Source organism: Barbus barbus (genome assembly GCF_936440315.1).
Source record: "Barbus barbus genome assembly, chromosome: 22".
NCBI classification, from domain to species: Eukaryota; Metazoa; Chordata; class Actinopteri; order Cypriniformes; family Cyprinidae; genus Barbus; species Barbus barbus.
Window position 1 is genome coordinate 16,067,879 of NC_136750.1, and position 19,178 is coordinate 16,087,056.

At 35.7% G+C, this 19,178-nt stretch overlaps 1 protein-coding gene across 2 annotated transcripts; it reads right to left on the reverse strand.

Moving 5' to 3' along the window:
• Nucleotides 1-8,664: 8,664 nt before the first annotated feature.
• On the reverse strand, nucleotides 8,665-18,836 carry LOC306888271 (tripartite motif-containing protein 14-like; the record flags this gene model as incomplete). 2 transcript variants are annotated; one of them, XM_079446467.1, is made up of 7 exons in its annotated part: nucleotides 8,665-10,769; nucleotides 12,181-12,329; nucleotides 12,409-12,431; nucleotides 12,561-12,809; nucleotides 13,359-13,454; nucleotides 13,815-14,668; nucleotides 18,539-18,836. In XM_079446467.1, 7 exons carry the CDS (start codon nucleotides 18,762-18,764, stop codon nucleotides 10,213-10,215), a joined length of 2,154 nt encoding a protein of 717 aa, XP_079302593.1. In that variant the 3' UTR covers nucleotides 8,665-10,212. The 2 variants fall into 2 exon arrangements, with proteins under 2 accessions (XP_079302593.1, XP_079302592.1); XM_079446466.1 differs by having other exon boundaries at nucleotides 13,815-14,671; nucleotides 18,539-18,764.
• Nucleotides 18,837-19,178: the final 342 nt, after the last annotated feature.

Here is a 19,178-nt window from a genome sequence, read left to right on the forward strand (position 1 = left end):
GGAAGTCGTGGCTAGAGAGTCGGACTCGTTATCCAAAGGTTGCGGGTTCGAGTCTCAGGTCCGGCAGGGATTGTAGGTGGGGGGAGTGAATGTCCAGCGCTCTCTCCACCCTCAATACCACGACTGAGGTGCCCTTGAGCAAGGCACCGAACCCCCAACTGCTCCCCGGGCGCCGCAGCATAAATGGCTGCCCACTGCTCCGGGTGTGTGTTCACGGTGTGTGTGTGTGTGTGTGTGTTCACTGCTGTGTGTGTGTGTGTTCACTGCTGTGTGTGTGCACTTTGGATGGGTTAAATGCAGAGCACGAATTCCGAGTATGGGTCACCATACTTGGCCGTATGTCACATCACTTTCACACTTTTTTAGCCTATTTAGTTTTTAGAAACTATAAAGAAAAGGAAATTCATGTTCAAGAAAGCATTTGTAAGCATCTTTTGTGATGACATGTTACATTTACATTTATGCATTTAGCAGACGCTTTTATCCAAAGTGACTTACATTGCATTCAAGTTACAGTTTTTACATTTTACTAGCTCTTGCTTTCCCTGGGAATCGAAACCCATGACCTTGGTGTTGCTAGCGCCATGCTCTACTATTTGAGCTACAGGAAAGCCTGTAGCTAAATATGTTAATGGCTAACTGCTAAAAGACATGGATTAAAAGCCACAAGTGTCAAATTTCATGAGGCCTGTAAAAATTAAACACATTAGGACTTTTCTAAAACTAAAAACGTTCATTGCTCTTGAAAGGAAAATTTCACCTAAAATTTAAGATTCTGTCATTATTTATTTTATTTTATTTTAATTAATCTTTGTTTTACTTATATTTAATGATAATTTATTTAGATCAAACCATCGTTTTAATTTATTAATTTCTATTGTTATTTACTCACCTTATGTCATTTTAAACCTGTATGATATTCATTCTTCTGCGAAACGAAAAGAATGAGATCTTCACTTCAATATCTTTTTTGCGTATATTGTTTACAACACAGTTTGAAAATGTTCACCCACACATCATTATAGTGACCTATGTTTAATCATGAGGTGTTTAAACAATTATACGCTCAAGGAAAAACCTCTAGAGCGTGCTTAAGATGTTATGAAGTCATAACCCAGACTCTCAACAACAATTACTTTGAGACTCCTAGATGTGAAGCCTCTAATGTGACAGCAATAACGTGATGACGTCACCCAGCGCAAGATTAATGAAAGCGGCCAGAAAAAACTAGCCAGCAGCAGGGAAAAAGTGTGCTACCACAAGTGTTTGAAACAGAGTCATATTCCCTTATTGAGAGTTAAATGTCACTGATGAGGGACACATTTTCCCAATGCTCCCTTGTCTCTGGGGTAGACGATGACCATGTGATCTTGCACTGTCGAGCATTTCCCAACAGCCTCAAAGTCTCCAAAGAAATGCCACGAATGAGATCAAACTGGATTCTCATGGCAAGTGACTTTTTGGGAGTCACAGAGGATTTATGGGATAAATGCACAGACAGAGATCATTTTTTAGCTGCTTAGGCCTCAAGCACCTAATAATGACTATAAATGTGATAATGACCACTAAATAGCTTCTCACCCAAAAATAACTATGTGGACATGAAATCTTAATCTGACTATTTATAATTTTATAATTTTACCTGTATATACAGTCTTAACCCCCTGGTATTGTTCATTTCCAATTGCGGTCATTTTTTGACCCCGAACAGTACAAGTGTGACTATTTATTAAAGACCATTTAGCCTTTTTAAATCATGTCTACAATTTTTATTTTGTGTTCAAACAGCAAATGCCACAAAGTCACCAAGTAATTTTCACTAAAATCTATTACTGAAATGCTAGGTGGCATCATTTGCATTTGTATGAAACAAAAGCAGGCAAGTCATGTAATATGAGAGACATTATGTAAGCGGTAAATATCCAAATAGTTCAGTTGGACGATGATGGACAATAATATTCAGTTTTTTTGTTTGTTTTTTTGTTTTTTAAATAGTTTATCAAGTGGGAGAAATTACATTGTCCAATATAGTACATGCTGTATATAGTATATAGCACACAGTATATAGTATTTATATATAGTATATATACAGTGGTGTGAAAAAGTGTTGGCCCCCTTCCTGATTTTTTATTTTTTTGCATGTTTGTCACACTTTAATGTTTCAGATCATTAAACAAATTTAAATATTAAAGATAACACAAGTAAACACAACATGCAGTTTTTGAATGAAGTTTTTTTATTATGAAGGGAAAACAAAATCCAAACCCACATGGCCCTGTGTGAAAAAGTGCTTGCCCCCTAAACCTAATAACTGGTTGGGCCACCCTTAGCAGCAACAACTGCAATCAAGCGTTTGCGATAACTTGCAATGAGTCTGTTACAGCGCTGTGGAGGAATTTTGGCCCACTCATCTTGGCAGAATTGTTGTAATTCAGCCACATTGGAGGGTTTGAGCATGAACCGCCTTTTTAAGGTCATGCCACAGCATCTCAATAGGTTTCAGGTCAGGACTTTGACTAGGCCACTCCAAAGTCTTCATTTTGTTTTTCTTCAGCCATTCAGAGGTGGATTTGCTGGTGTGTTTTAGATCATTGTCCTTCTGCAGAACCCAAGTTCGCTTTGAGGTCACGAACAGATGGCCGGACATTGTCCTTCAGGATATTTTGGTAGACAGCTGAATTCATGGTTCCATTTATCACAGCAAGTCTTCCAGGTCCTGAAGCAGCAAAACAGCCCCAGACCATCACACTACCACCACCATATTTTACTGCTGGTATGATGTTCTTTTTCTGAAATGCTGTGTTACTTTTACGCCAGATGTAATGGGACACACACCTTCCAAAAAGTTTAACTTTTGTCTCGTCAGTCCACAGAGTATTTTCCCAAAAGTCTTGGGGATCATCAAGATGCTTTCTGGCAAAACTGAGACGAGTCTTTATGTTCTTTTTGCTCAGCAGCGGTTTTCGTCTTGGAACTCTGCCATGCAGGCCATTTTTGTCCAGTCTCTTTCTTATGGTGGAGTCATGAACACTGACCTTAACTGAGGCAAGTGAGGCCTGCAGTTCTTTAGATGTTGTTGTGGGGTCTTTTGTGACCTCTTGGATGAGTCGTCGCTGCTCTCTTGGGGTCATTTTGGTCAGCCGGTCACTCCTGGGAAGGTTCACCACGGTTCCATGTTTTCGCCATTTGTGGATAATGGCTCTCACTGTGGTTCGCTGGAGTCCCAAACCTTTAGAAATGGCTTTATAACCTTTTCCAGACTGATAGATCTCAATTACTTTCTTTTTCATTTGTTCCTGAATTTCTTTGGATCTCAACATGATGTGTAGCTTTTGAGGATCTTTTGGTCTACTTCACTTTGTCAGGCAGGTCCTATTTAAGTGATTTTTTGATTGTGAACAGGTGTGGCAGGAATCAGGCCTGGGTGTGGCTAGAGAAACTGAACTCAGGTGTGATAACAGGGGTGTACTCACTTTTGTGGCCAGCGGTTTAGACATTAATGGCTGTGTGTTGAGTTATTTTGAGGGGATAGCAAATTTACACTGTTATACAAGCTGTACACTCACTACTTTACATTGTAGCAAAGTGTCATTTCTTCAGTGTTGTCACATGAAAATATATAATCAGATATTTACAAAAATGTGAGGGGTGCACTCACTTCTATGAGATATTGTCTATATAGTTTATATAGCTGTATATAGCAATTGTAGACATATTTTAAATAAATGTTGTTTGTGTGTACTTAACTTTTAACTAATAGTTGTAGACCTGATTTTCTCACAAGTAGGGTGAATTCTAATTGTAAGTGAACATCACTATGAACACAAATGGACTTTTGTTTGAATAGACTGCTAATGTCAGTTGACAAAGCTTTGTAAAAAGCTCAGAAAACATTTCCATCTTACTGCCGTCTCAGTAAAAGTCCTGCAAGCATCAAACATGCTTAGGAGCTTGTGCTGTATGTAAATTTGTTTTGAGTAGCTGGTTATGTCTATTTCGATTACAATACCCAGAATGTCAGTCTCAAATGAGAGATCTGTGCCATCCATCCAAATTGTGGTCTCACTGAGTGACAGCTTAATTAAAGGACTGACATACGCTGTCAAACCCGTTTAATGAAAGTTATGAGGATGAGAGAGGAAACAACATTGTTGTTAGTATGCTTTATATGTCAACTGTGAGTGAATTCCCTCAAGTGAATATTTCCGCTTAAATGAATTTGCTGACAAAGGTAACTGGTTGTCACTTTTCATTTTAAGATGAAATTCTTAGACTGGAATTCTTCACGAATCTCAAGTTAAATATACAAGTGTCAGTCATATGAGGCTGATGTCAAAAGTCCTTTGAGTGGTCAAACTGAATGTTTTATATTGTATGTAATGTCACTGAATTTACCACCAAGGCGCCTTCACAGATTTTTCATTTTGACCATTTTTTTTTTCTTCAGAATTGCCATTTTAACCATAGAAGTTAAAGGGGTAACACTGACCCAACAGGGTGTGGTTTTTATTTTTATAGCCAATGTTTCCATTTCTGACTGTCAATCTCATATTTTGTGTTTTAAAAAAATTATAAATGGGCCAATACATTTACTTCAGCATTCTGTCCTAAGTCAGAGAGGTCAAAACTGGCACTGTCTGCAAGGGTCATTGCTAAATAATCCGCAAAAATGACCAGAAATTTAAAATAATAAATATTTTAATTATACAGAAATAATTTTAAATAACAATTAAATAATTTTATTACACAGAAAATAAAGCTAAAAACAAGATGCCTTTTCTTTGAAGAAACCATTGAATCCAGTACAGGTCATTTTGAAACCTTGAATCCAGTTGGCATGAAATGGAAATTTATGAAATAAAAATTCACACTTTCTTTTTTCTAAAGGCATGTTATTGATCTTATTGTGAATGATTCATCCATGCATGTTTCATAAAAAAAAAAAAAAAATGACCTTGTAATTTTTAATTAAAATATCAAAATTCGATCTTCCAGTGAAAACAAAAAAATTCTCCAATCGTTTAGTCGACTTAAACTCTGGCTGTTTCCTTCAAGGTTGCATTCAGATTTGACACCATAAAATTATTAATCAAAGGATAAACCAAGTCTCCAACCTACATTTTGTTTCCCCTTCAAAAATCAGTTTAATTTGGATGCTTTTTAGGTGATTCATTCTAGGGTCAAGTAGGTGGAAAGGAGTTTTATATACAGTATACACTGTGTTCCGAGTGTCAAGTCACATTGAGGACAGTGTCAAAAGCCTTGTCCTCTGAGAGAGCTCTTGGAATATGTACATTAGCCAGCTGGTCATATCCTCTGTCCCTGGCCATCTGTGCTAAAGACTGAAATGAACATCCTCATGGGAACAACGATAATAAGTGAAGAAAATTATGATGCAATGTTCCCAGAGAATTCAAAGTCAAGTAAGATCTGCCTTAATGGCACAGAAAGTCCCAGACAAAACTCCTTGCACTTCGGATTGCTGTTAGGTATAATAGTATATTCCAGGATGTGAAGCAGTCAAAGGCGTTGTTGCTAGGGGAACCATCTACAGATAGTATAGAAGATGTTATATACAGTGGTGTGAAAAAGTGTTGGCCCCCTTCCTGATTTTTTTTTTTTTGCATATTTGTCACACTTTAATGTTTCAGATCAAACAAATTTAAATATTAATCAAAGATAACACAAGTTAACACAACATGCCATTTTTAAATGAAGGGGTTTTTTTATGAAGGGAAAACAAAATCCAAACCCGCATGGCCCTGTGTGAAAAAGTGCTTGCCCCCTAAACCTAATAACTGGTTAGGCCACCCTTAGCAGCAACAACTGCTATCAAGCTGTGACAAGGCACTTTAATTCTTAATTTAATTTAGTTTAGTTTAGTTTAGTTTGTGATAACTTGCAATGAGTCTGTTACAGCGCTGTGGAGCAATTTTGGCCCACTCATCTTGGCAGAATTGTTGTAATTCAGCCACATTGGAGGGTTTGAGCATGAACCGCCTTTTTAAGGTCATGCCACGGCATCTCAATAGGATTCAGGTCAGGACTTTGACTAGGCCACTCCAAAGTCTTCATTTTGGTAGACAGCTGAATTCATGTTTCCATTTATCACAGCAAGTCTTCCAGGTCCTGAAGCAGCAAAACAGCCCCAGACCATCACACTACCACCACCATATTTTACTGCTGCACTGTAAAAAATCCAACTTTCGAAAAGTTCTACTAACCAATGTAAAAAAGTAGCCTGAACAAAGAATTTTTAGTAGAAGTCAGTTTAAATTGTGTGAGCTGAACAAAAATACTCTAAGCATGTCGCTAGCAAAAGTGGTTTTGTTTACCTTACTTAGATACTCAAGTATTTGTTGCAAGTATTCACAACATATCAAAATGTTCTCCCAACTTTTCAAACTGAGTCATCTGAACAAACAATTTTACATTGAACAACATTGCACAAGTTCCCAGCATGCATTGCAGTTTGAAAACATTTTATGTTAATTATTACTAAAATATTATCATTGTTTTACATTTTACTGGCTTAATTTATGCTCCTGCTGCTGTTGTCACTTTCAGTTAGCTGTCATGTGGATTAGAGTTCATATTTTACTGATTTAAAATTTGTTGATCCTCACCATGGTTGAGAATCGTGTGCTGAGGTACTGTAAATGTGCATCTCATTGCAACTTGTTAATTATATTTGTCTATTAACATAAATGTTTGCCTTTAGTTTTAAGAGATAAATGTTACCCATATTATGTAGAAGGCTTTGAAAATAAACATTTATCTAAAAGAAAGAGGATTGTTAAAAAAAGAGTAGCATTGCTAAATGCTAAAACATATTTGGTTGCTCTAACACTTACAAAACATAATATCCTTTATTTAATAGCAATCTGCATTTATAATATTTTTCATACAGACTAAGCATTACATCACTTGCTCACAAATGGTTCCTCTGCAGTAAATGGGTGCCGCCAGAATGAGAGTGCAAAGAGCTGATAAAAACATCACAATAATACACAAGTAATCAATGTGACTCCAGTCAATCAAAAAATAATAATTGAAAGCTGCATGTTTGTAAGAAACAAATCCATAATTAAGGTGTTTTAACATCGATTCTGGTTCATAAACCATAATAATGCTTCCTTCGGGTGAAAAAGTCAATTTACTTCACAAGATGTTAACTGATGGTTTGGAGACGTGGATTACTTGTGGATTATTGTGATGTTTTTATCAGATGTTTGAACTCTCATTCTGAAGGCACCCATTCACTTCAGAGGATCCATTGGTGAGCAAGCATAATGTCAAATTTCTCCAGATCTGTTCCAATGAAGAAGCAAACTCATCGCTTGGATGGCCTGTGGGAATACATTTTCAGCAAATTTTGGTGTTGGGGCAAACTATTGCTTTAATTTAAGTGCTCTTAAAGACTTTACAAGTGAGTTAGATTGTAATGAGGAGTTATCTACATTGCGCTTATTGCATATCCTTATTGAAACTGATATTTCAAAGGAAAAAACTTACATACAGACGCTTTAAACTAATGGGAAAAACATATGTTGCCATGACTTATTGATCATATCATTTTTTACAGTGAACCAATTCAGAACATTAAAGTGATTTCCCCAGGGACAAAGACAGAAGTGCAAATAAGGTCATCCAATACAGCTTTGCTTGTTTCTTACCACCACTTCATAACAATGTAAGAGACCAGGTCTATATATAAAAAAAATGTTGATTAATTCTGAATATTGGAATATCAAATATAACACACATCCAGCATCAAGTGTTCTCAGCCCTTAGGGAAAAGCCAAGACAAATGAATTTCTCCAGTAAATCAGTAGGACTGGGTGTCCTCTTCATGTCTCAGCTGTTTTGAACTGTATAAATTCACACTGGGAAAGAAACAACATGTGAGCAGTCAGAGTACGGTGAGCAGCTGTAAGGCAGCTCACATATTTCTGCCAGTTACAGCAGAGTGAGAGAGCCGCTATACACCTGTTTTTTAGGCAGCTGGGAGCCAAATGACCCCTGACTAAATGTCTGTACCGCTGAGATAGAGCCTGGCTTAGGGCACGGGTTTGTTGCCATGGCAGTGTACCTAGTTTGCCTCTAGAGATGTTCTATAAAAAAACGTGGAAGTGGAACTTCAGAGGAAATGTTTCAAAAGTGAAATGGCTAGGTTATATTTCACATCAAAAACTGAAATAAATCATTTCAGTATTGTGAGAATGTAAGATTTTAAAACTTTGTAAAAATAGAATAGAAGATGACTAATTAACATTTCAGATAATCGAATGAATTGGATTTACTTGTGAACTAAAGGTGCATTGAAAAAAATGTGCACTATAAACAAATGAATAATTATCAGAAGTCGTTTGAATCTGTCAATACAGGCATGTATTGACTTGCCAAAAGGGTCTTATCACGTCTTCACCATATGTTTTCTTCACTTGTTATTTGTCTTTATTAACCAGTCAATTTGTATTGATTTGAAATTAATTGAATTGTGTGAGGGTACAGAGAGATCTTGGAACAGATGACTCACTTTGTCTTGCACCTGATGGACTCGAATGAAAATGAAAGGGCACATCGTTATTTACAAAACGCACAAAAAAGAGAAAAGCATTTCTGATTTTACAATTCAGTACAGTACATAATCAGACCATTTTTAAGAATCATCTGCATTTAATTCGTTAAGCATTGCAGCACAGTTCAAATGATCTGTTTGATTTCCTCAGTATGAATTAAATGTCAACATTTATTGTTTAGATATTGAACAATACCGCCACCTAGAGTTGAAATGGAATATTCATAATATAAACAGACTGAAATATTACTCTGCCAACAGTAGTTCAACATTTCAAAACCTATAAAAAAAGATGACACAGATATGGTAGTAAACATTTCAAAACCATCAGAAAATTGATTGAGATACTAGTAAAAAATATATATATAAAAATAAACCTGGATATTGAATGGAAACCTGTTCCATGTTGAAAAGTGTTTATTATTACATTTATTTTAGATTGAAATAAGGCTATGAGGCTTCAAAAAGTAACCCAGAATTTTTTTTTTTTTACAAATATTTCTCCTGGCCTTCATTTGATTTCAATGTGTACATGTAAATACAGTGCAATTTTATATTTTACTCGATATAAAAATACAAATGATTTATCTCAAGTGATACAATTAATCCTATAAAAAACCAAAAAAAACCATAAAAAGAAGTTTAAGAAATGGCTGAAAAATGTAAAAAGGCTGTGCAAGATTGTTTTGATAAAACACCATTTCCAATTGACATATAAATGGATATATAAAACATATTTGGAATGGATATAGTTTTAAAAGGTCAGATATGTAATTAAAATCAGCAAATACCACCATCATCAATCATTCAGAAAGAAATAGGCCATTGTTTTCAAGACCTCTGACACTCTTGGGTTCAGCAGTTGCGACTTGGAAATGTAAAAGTGATTTGTATTGCTTAAAGGAATAATTCAATAGTAAATAAAAAATGTTGTTTATGTTCTCACCCTAAAGCCATCCAAGATATAGGTGACTTTTTTCTTCAGTAGAACATTAAAGATGATTTCTAGCTAAACCCATGGTCTTTGGTGATTCAAGTCACTTTGAGAGGAAAAAAACACTACAAAAACACAAAATGAATCCCAGTGGCTCCTGATGATATTTTGAGGCCTTATGAAGTGAAACGATTAGTCTGTGTAAGAAACTGCACATTATTTTGATCCAGCATTCTCACTCTTTCTCTAATATGATGTTTGCATGGATGTGATTGTGAACTGTTAATTTAGCATTATATCTATACTTGTATTGCTCCAAATGGTATTTTTTTTGATGCTGTTGTAAACCATAATGGCGTAATTTCACATTCGCCTGAGGCTAAGGAAATAATGTTCAGTTTCTTGCACAGACCGATCGTTTAGCTTCATAAGATCTCAATATATCGTCAGGAGCCACATGGGTTTATTTTGTGTTTTTTTTTAACTGCTTTTTTTACTCTCAAAATGAAGCTACTAGCATTTTATAAATCACAATGGGTGATGGGCTCAGCTAAAAATCTTCTACTGTCATATTGGAGAAAGAAAGTCTACATCTTGGATTGCCTAAGGGTGAGTAAATTAACAAAACAAAACAAAAATTGTGTGAAGTATTCCTTTAACATTATAATAAAACCTTTCATAAAAGCACAAACATAGTCTAGTCTGTAGTGGTCTTGGTAAATATATCACAGATGCTGAGCTGCGTTTTAGAAACCGCCAGTGCTGGATACAGTGGCTCAGTGAACGTATGCTCAAAACTGTAGAGCAAAGAAAGAGATCCCTCCCTGGCCACGCTATAAAAAGACAAGCGACCCTCACTAAAATTCAGCAGCACCCCGACCTTCCAGAGTTCAGCGGAACACACAGGTGAAGATACCTTATCGTGTAGGGCTTCCACCTTTCCCTTCTCATAGATTAAACACCAAGAATTAGGGTAGAAACCAATACGGCAGATGTCCTTTTGCCCCTTTCTGCCTATCTGTCCATCACAGACCCCCACCTTCCAGCGGCCCTCATCCAGAGGGACCTCCACTTCCCAGTAGCAGGAGCCTCCATCTATGGCATGGGAGCCCAGCACCTGAGGGAAAGTGTTGAAGCGTGACTCCTGCTCGGGGTAGTCCTGCTGGTTCTCGCTGTACTGCACCGTCCTGTTCTCATCTGACAGCAGCAGCTTCGGATGGACAGTATCAGGATCTAGAGTTGGGCTTATCCCATCTGCAGATAGAAACATCAGCTGTCAAACATTATATTTGTGGCTGCCAATCAAGTCTTCCTGTGGCCCCAATTACTATAATAGTGTAACAAAGATACATATACCCTACCGTATGTAGTAGGGTGACTGAGGGCAATTATAATATTTTATAAATTTTCAGAGACTACTAGAAATCCACCATTTATCTTTTGATACTTAAAAAGCCCAAATGTCTAGGACTTTGGAATCTGTAGGATTTAAATATATATATATATATATATATATATATATATATATATATATTTATTTTGTTTTAATAAGTTTCTTGTGCTCAATAGTGCTGCATTTATTTGGTAAAAATAAAAGTAACAAAAAGTAATATTGTGACATGATTACAATTGAAAATATTTTTGTTTTCTAATTTAATATTTTTTGATAATGTCGTTTATTCCTGTGATTTTCAGGAGTCATTACTCAGTGTCACATGATCTTTCAGAAATCATTCTAATATGCCGATTTTGTGCTCAAGAAACATCACTGTTGAAAATAATTTTGAAAATTTGATGAAAAGACAGTTCAAAAGAACAGCATTTATTTGAAATATAAATATTTTGTAACATTATAAATGTCTTTTGATCAATTTAATTCATCCTTGTTTAATAAGGGATAAATGTCATTATTTACTCACCCTCAGGTTGCTCCAAACCTGTATGAGTTTCTTTCTTCTGTTGAACATAAAAAGGAGATATTTTGAAGAATTCTGCTGGTCCCCATTGACAATACTATATGCAAGTCAATGAGGACCAGAAACTGTTTTATAACCCATATTCTTCAAAATCTCTTCTTTTGTGTTCAGAAAAGAAACTCATACAGGTTTGGAACAACTTATGGGAAATGATGACAGAATTTTCATTTTTGGGTGAATTATCCCTTTAATATAAAACTAATTATTTAAAAAATGCAATTGAAGAAAAACTGTAAGTGGTACAAATATTTATAAAAAAATATAATGTATAGCAGCACATATTTGTACAATTACTGACATACATTGATCAGTGGAGTCATAAAATAAAAAGCTTTGAAATGCTTCAATTAAATTGTCAGCCATACAAATAGTGAGACAGTTCAGTCATTTAAAATTAGTGTTACAACTACACTTGCCCTCATAGCCATGATAGCGTAAACATCTATCATTCATGTTAACATTTAACCAACAACCTAGAGCAATCAAAATATTAGACAGCAGCATTACTGGAAAACAAAACTAAATCTCAAATCTTTTTTTGTTAAAAAAAATGAAAAAATGTCTTAAAGCATCTCAGAGAAAGAACTTTAATGAGCTTGTTCTGAATTCATATCATCACTATAGGTCATTTTATATGTTATTCCAGTATTATAGTATGATTTCTACTGTGAAGTGTGTAAAAGACTCACACAGCAGTCTGAAAGGGTCTCGATGAGGCAGTGATATGAGCACAGTCTCCAGTCTCTTCTCAGTCCAGTCATTAAGACAGTCCAGCCGGTTATGGTTTATCTCTTCGGGTGTCTCAAGATTTTGTACAGGATCAGACAATTCAGTCAGTCTGGAGGAGGACATCAGTTTTACTTAATAATACACATAATTATATAATAATCAACAAATATTTGAACCATTTTACTTACTGTCCTGCCATCTTGCTGTATTCCTGAAATAAACAGTAAAAATTGCATTACATATATGAATTTGTAACTGCATTACTAAAACAAAAGTAAAAAAAATTGATATTTTCTATTGAATATTTCGGTCAGTTTAAGATCACTGCTGCTTGTCATACCATGATGAAGGCCTGATCCTGGTACTTAAACGTCCCATCAGCATTGGTCAGTCCGTGCAGGGTGTTTAATATACTCTGGCTAGATATCAAGGCACCCTGTAATGTGTTCAGCTGCTTTTCAATGCTTCCCAGCACTCTGTTCTCTTCCTGGGTCACACAGAGTAAAGCCTGCTCCCCCTCTTGCTCCAGAGCCACCTGCATGGCCTGATACTGCTGCAATACGGCTGCCCGCACATCCTCCAGCCCTTCCTGCAAGAATCACGAAATGTGAGGGAAGCAAAAGCTCCTGTGCACAGAGTTAGCATTTTATTTGATGCTATTGTATGTTAATTTATTACTTTTATTTATAAAGCTTTTAGTAATTTTAATTATTTAACTTAAACTTGTTTTTTCAATTAGTTGACAGGACATTTCTCATTTTTTTTAAGCATTTTAAGTTTGTTTTTATCTAATTCTGATATTTTATTTCAGCTTTATTTCAATTAACAAAAATGACTTTAAATAGTTTTAGTTAATAACAACATTGGACAAAGAGAGCATAAAGCCATGAACAACTTAAAGTGATAGTTCTTTAAGTAGTTCAAAAGCTCTCGGATTTCATTAAAAAATATCTTAATTTGTGTTCTGAAGATGAACGAAGGTCTTACAGGTTTGGAAGGACATGAGGGTGGGTAATTAATGACAGACTTTTCATTTTTGGGTGAAAATAAAATAAAATAAATAAAAAAATAAATAACTGTAACAATAAAAACCTCGCTAAACCGCAACAAATAAATCAACAAACATTCTCACACTTACCTGGACACCACGTTTTTTATCACTGAGCTCAGAGAGTTTTTCCTGAACGGACTTTTCAGTTTTTTTTATTTTTTGCATCTCATCCTTCAGTGAACCCTGAGAGATTAACGCAGATAAACCAATGAGCAACCCATTTTTTGAAAGAAAGAAATGAATACTCCTATTCAGCAAGTACACATTACTCAAAAAAGTAAGAGTAAAGGCATTTATAATGCTACAAAAGATTTCTATCTCAAATACATGTTGTTCTTCATGTGAATTGCATTTTAAAATAGAAAGAATTTATGATCAAAATTACTTCAAACACATAAAATAAATGTTACCAACATTTGAACAATAGTATACTACTAAAAACTACAGGTTTAACCAGAATCTTGAGGCAAATATTAAATCACCAATTAAAAACTATTTAGAAAGGGAAATGGTGTTTTGTAAAATTGCCCAATAGTCTCTCACCCTGATCTCCTGCTCTGCCTCGCGGATGCTGATGCACTCGTGCCCCTTGTGTGAACCAACCAAGGAGCACACAGTACAAACACACACTGCACATGATCGACAGTAGATCCGGTTCATCTCCTGGTGCTCCTGGCACCTCCATAGAGACACATCCTCCACAGCGTTCACCAGCGGGTGGTTCTGGAAAACCGGCTTCTCCAGGTGTGCCCGCAGGTGCTCGGAGCACATGGAGGCCCCACAAACCAGGCAGGTCTTTACCGCCACCTTCTGTTCTGAACTGGGACAGTAATGGCAAGGCACAGAACTGCCCCTGGAAAGTCTGTCTGATGTTGATGCTGCTGAGATACTGAGGGGCTCTCCACTGTTAAAATCTGTTTCTTGCCTTCCAGGTGTATGAGAGTTGGCACTGACTGCTGGTGAGGGGGTTTTCTCTCCCTGAGGTGTGTTGCTCGTCCTGGGTGAGCCGGTGTCACTGCAGGAAGCCACAGCATGCTGGTCTTGCTGAGGGGAACTTGTGTTCCTGTCAGGAGATGATTCTACATGAGGAGACGTCATCTCATCCGTGTCTGGAGGTGTGCGTTGTGAGGATGTGTCATTCGTAGAGGTAGTCCCCCAAACCATTGATGGAGACTGGCTTCCAGAAGAGCATTCATCTTCTGCGGCCTTTCTTTTCCGTGGTATTGATGTGTCTTCATCAGAGTCAATGATTCTGATTACATCATAGTCACTGGCGGTGTTATTAGATGGGGCTGAGCCCAGTCTGTGTCCATCACTGTGGATTGCTGAACTGAACTTCCTCTTCCCGTGCCATTTCTTCGAGTGCCGGTCGTGCAGCTTCTTTTCGAATGGCCAATCTACTTGAAAAGGGGAAGTGGTGTGTGGTACAGTATTGCATTAATGTATACTGTATAAGTGTTTCTTGGTTATTTATTTTATGGTGTCTTTGTTACAGTGTAATAGACCTTAGTCAGGTTAGATTTCATATTTAATTTAAGATTAATTCAAACGAGGCTGTGAGGGAAAGGCATGAACTGTATATAAGTTCTAGTTCAAGTGCTATAATCTTCACAATTTAACAACTTTCATGTAATTACTAAGTAATATAAGTTAACAACACTTACTACTTACATGCTATAGTGTTCGAGATTGGATTAGGCTTAATTACATGTAATAATGCATATTTTACTGTTATTACTAAAATAAGTACATGTAACAGGGACACTGAAATAACGTTTGACAAGGTTTTCATCAGCTTTGGGAAATTTTAGGGGTCGACAGATTTCAACTATTTATTTTTGATATATGAATAACAGATTAAAACTGTCTTGGAAACATTTGACCATGCTTTTATTATTTAGGATTTACAATTGCAATGATTTCATAATGTAATTTTTAAAATGGATTTTTGGATATATGATGGATATATTTATTTATTTATATTTAGGGTTGTTTTACACCGTCCTAGACCCTTTCTTCTTAATACTATGTAAATTAAATGTACAATTTTTAAAAACGCATCATTTCTCAGCATCATTTCCATCACAAAAAAAAACAATTTTATCCCAAATAATTTTTCATTCAGTTTATCAAAGTAACTTTCTGTGAAGAGATTGCGTTGAATTATCTACTGTATGGTCAAGGTAAATATCACTAAATAATATAGCGCAGCATTTCAAATAATTTTGCAATTGTACAATTTTGCACAAAGCGTAATATATATATATATATATATATATATATATATATATATCATTCAATAATGTATTTTAAAAATCTAGCTATGAAATTAGGAGGCAGATATTGTATTGTCATTGTGGTTTAAATAGTTAGGGTTAGGGTCTATCTATCTAACCCTGAAAGAATAAAAAAGACACGCATACCATAATTCTCCCAACATACAGTATGTTGGATATTGTTAGCAGACAAATTAAATAAACTAGTAATGTGACTGAGAAAGTTTTTTTTTTCTCTATAACTTTTAAGACCCATACATGCATCATCCTATTGACTATTTAAAGCTTAATGCTTGGAACCTGATAGCAGACAGACAACTTATATGGAGCGAGTTTTGTGCCAATATTTATCAAACAAATCCAGTGTTTTGCAAATAAACACAATCTGCTTTGCAAAGAAAAACTCGACTTTCAAACAAACGCAAAGTTATTTTCAAATACAAAACTCTTTGAGAGAAAATGCAGAGGTATGGACAAATATATGTATTGTGTGTTACAACTGTGAGACTCATTTGCCTTTTTATGAGGAAACTTGGCTTGATTTTCTCACAGATTTTCTCACTTGTGCAATTGAGCAACTTTCTTTTCCAAAACAGCAGATGGCGCCGTTGGTCAATTTACGCTAGTCTCCTGAGACCTGAAACACCTCTTTACCTTTTCAGACCAATATGAGTGGGGAACAGGTGAGTTTCTGTCTTACTGTCTCTATAATTAACCATTTAGATGTTTTCACAAAGCGACCCTACTACAGTGTCAGTGAAATTCACAACAAGTGCTGTAAAGTTGTTAACATGATTGATTAGTTCAAAAATCAGAGGTGACCTGGCTAAACATTTAACTAGGCTGTCTTTCCCTATAAAAACTGATCCATTCTCCATACCTCTTATCCTCTGTTGGATCGCAGGATATAGAATATACACATATATACATATATATTGATACAATTGTTCAACATTCAAAATAATACAGGGGTATAACAATATATCGTGTCACAATATATTATAATACTAAAATGCAAATGTATAGTGGATAGCAACAATATTGTGAACCAAAAATGAAAGCATTTTGAATTTTATTTTTACGTTAGGTCAAGTAAGATTTATTATCTTTCTTCTACAGTATATATGTTGAAACATAGCCTACAGTGGAGAGAAATGTTGTAGACTACCTCTGCAGTAAAAGTTTAAACCAGTATAAAACTACACAGACAACCTACTGAAAGGACACAGACAACCTACTGAAAGGAGTCGGCTAATCTAATTATACTATAATCAAACTAGTTTAAGTTCAGGTGGGCTTTATTGTGATTCAGCTATATAAATGTACCAAAATATAATCTAAACATTAATATCCCTTATGAAAATTAGCCATGGTTTTACTAAATAAATACCATGGTATTTGTAGTAAAGCTGCCTATATTGAAATGGTAACCTGCAAAAAAAACATGGTTACCACACTTTTACTATAGTAAAAACAACTTTAATTTTCATATGGGATATCATAGTTCATCATATTTATGTTTATATATAGTAATATACATGCCTTGTACAACATTTCAAACTAAAAGTGGCCTGTAAGGTGATATTTCCTATTTCAACCAATATACCAGCAGATTTTATTCTGACAATAGCCTGTTTGGAAAAATTCAACTAAAATGATGTAGCTTTTTATATATGGCCGAGCAACATTTTAACTCATGAAGTTAAGAATAAAAGGCTACCGCCAGGAATTATATTAGTGGCTCTTTAAAATGCAAACGTTGGTCATCTGAGTCACTCCTAGAAGAGTCCTCGCTGTCCAGAGTGTGTCTTCACCCGTGTAGCACGCTGTTTATTAAACCACTGTTTATTAAAATGATGAATTTAGTATTATATCAGCGTGATCCTATCACTTGATCCTTCTCCCCAATTGACAGGACAAGAGTGACACCAGAAAATTAATATTCATCATTTTGCTAAGCTAAAAAATACGTAATTATTTTAGACAAATGATTGCACAGTTACATCATTTAAAAAAAAAGTTTTAGATATTGCACAAAATAATGTGATTTGTTTTCTTTTTTTTTTATTAATAATTAATGACGTCTTGGGTGATATTACTATCTGATACTAAATAAAATTGTCTAAGCTTTCATTTTTGGTACACAATATTGTTGCTATCTATTATACATTTGCATCGTTTTGAATGTTGAACAATTGTATTAATATATATATTCTATATCCCACGATCCAACAGAGGATAAGAGGTACAGAGAATGAATCAGTTTTTATAGGGAAAGACAGCCTAGTTAAATGTTTAGCCAGGTCACCTCTGATTTTTGAACTAATCAATCATGTTAACAACTTTACAGCACTTGTTGTGAATTTCACTGACACTGTAGTAGGGTCGCTTTGTGAAAACATCTAAATGGTTAATTATAGAGACAGTAAGACAGAAACTCACCTGTTCCCCACTCATATTGGTCTGAAAAGGTAAAGAGGTGTTTCAGGTCTCGAGACTAGCGTAAATTGACCGACAGCGCCATCTGCTGTTTTGGAAAAGAAAGTTGCTCAATTGCACTCGTGTGAGAAAATCAGCCTGTCGCATTTGTGAGAAAATCAAGCCAAGTTTCCTCATAAAAAGGCAAATGAGTCTCACAGTTGTAACACACAATACATATATTTGTCCATACCTCTGCATTTTCTCTCAAAGAGTTTTGTATTTGAAAATAACTTTGCGTTTGTTTGAAAGTCGAGTTTTTCTTTGCAAAGCAGATTGTGTTTATTTGCAAAACACTGGATTTGTTTGATAAATATTGGCACAAAAATCGCTCCATAAACGTATCCACTACAACAGATCAATACACAGGAGTAGTTGTGGCCTACTACGTATAGCATAGACTGTCTGTGGTCACGACACACGAGTAACTTACACATGTGCGATATAATAATAACATACACATGTTCAAGGTCAACAAAGTCCACATTTATTTTTTTGTGTTAATGAACGTACGTGTGTTTGGTGTGTCTGCAGATGTTGACGCTCCGTCGGTATAGTCCGGCAGATGCTGGTACTCGTACCTGCACTCGGGGCAGTAATGCGGTCCGGTCTGAGATCCGCTCCACAGCTCTCTGATACAAACCCGACAGAAGCTGTGAGCGCAGTCCAGCGTCACCTGCTCGCGACACTCCTCATAACACAGAGGACATTTCAGAGGTTTGCCATTAGATGCGCCCATCTTCGATATTTACAGCAGACGCCACACGATCAAAGAAACGAAACTGACCTAATCTAGAGTGGGCGGAGCCTCACCTTTTGAATCATGCAAACACTCTGCTGCTCTTAAAGCAACAGTGCACAATATTTTCTGTGCATGACGGCATCATTTTATCTATCTATCTATCTATCTATCTATCTATCTATCTATCTATCTATCTATCTATCTATCTATCTATCTATCTATCTATCTATCTATCTATCTACTCTTAAAGCGACAGTGCACAATATTTTCTGTGCATGACGGCATCATTTTATCTATCTATCTATCTATCTATCTATCTATCTATCTATCTATCTATCTATCTACTCTTAAAGTGACAGTGCAACATATATAATCTTCATAACAATATTTACTCTGCTACTCAGTGACAGT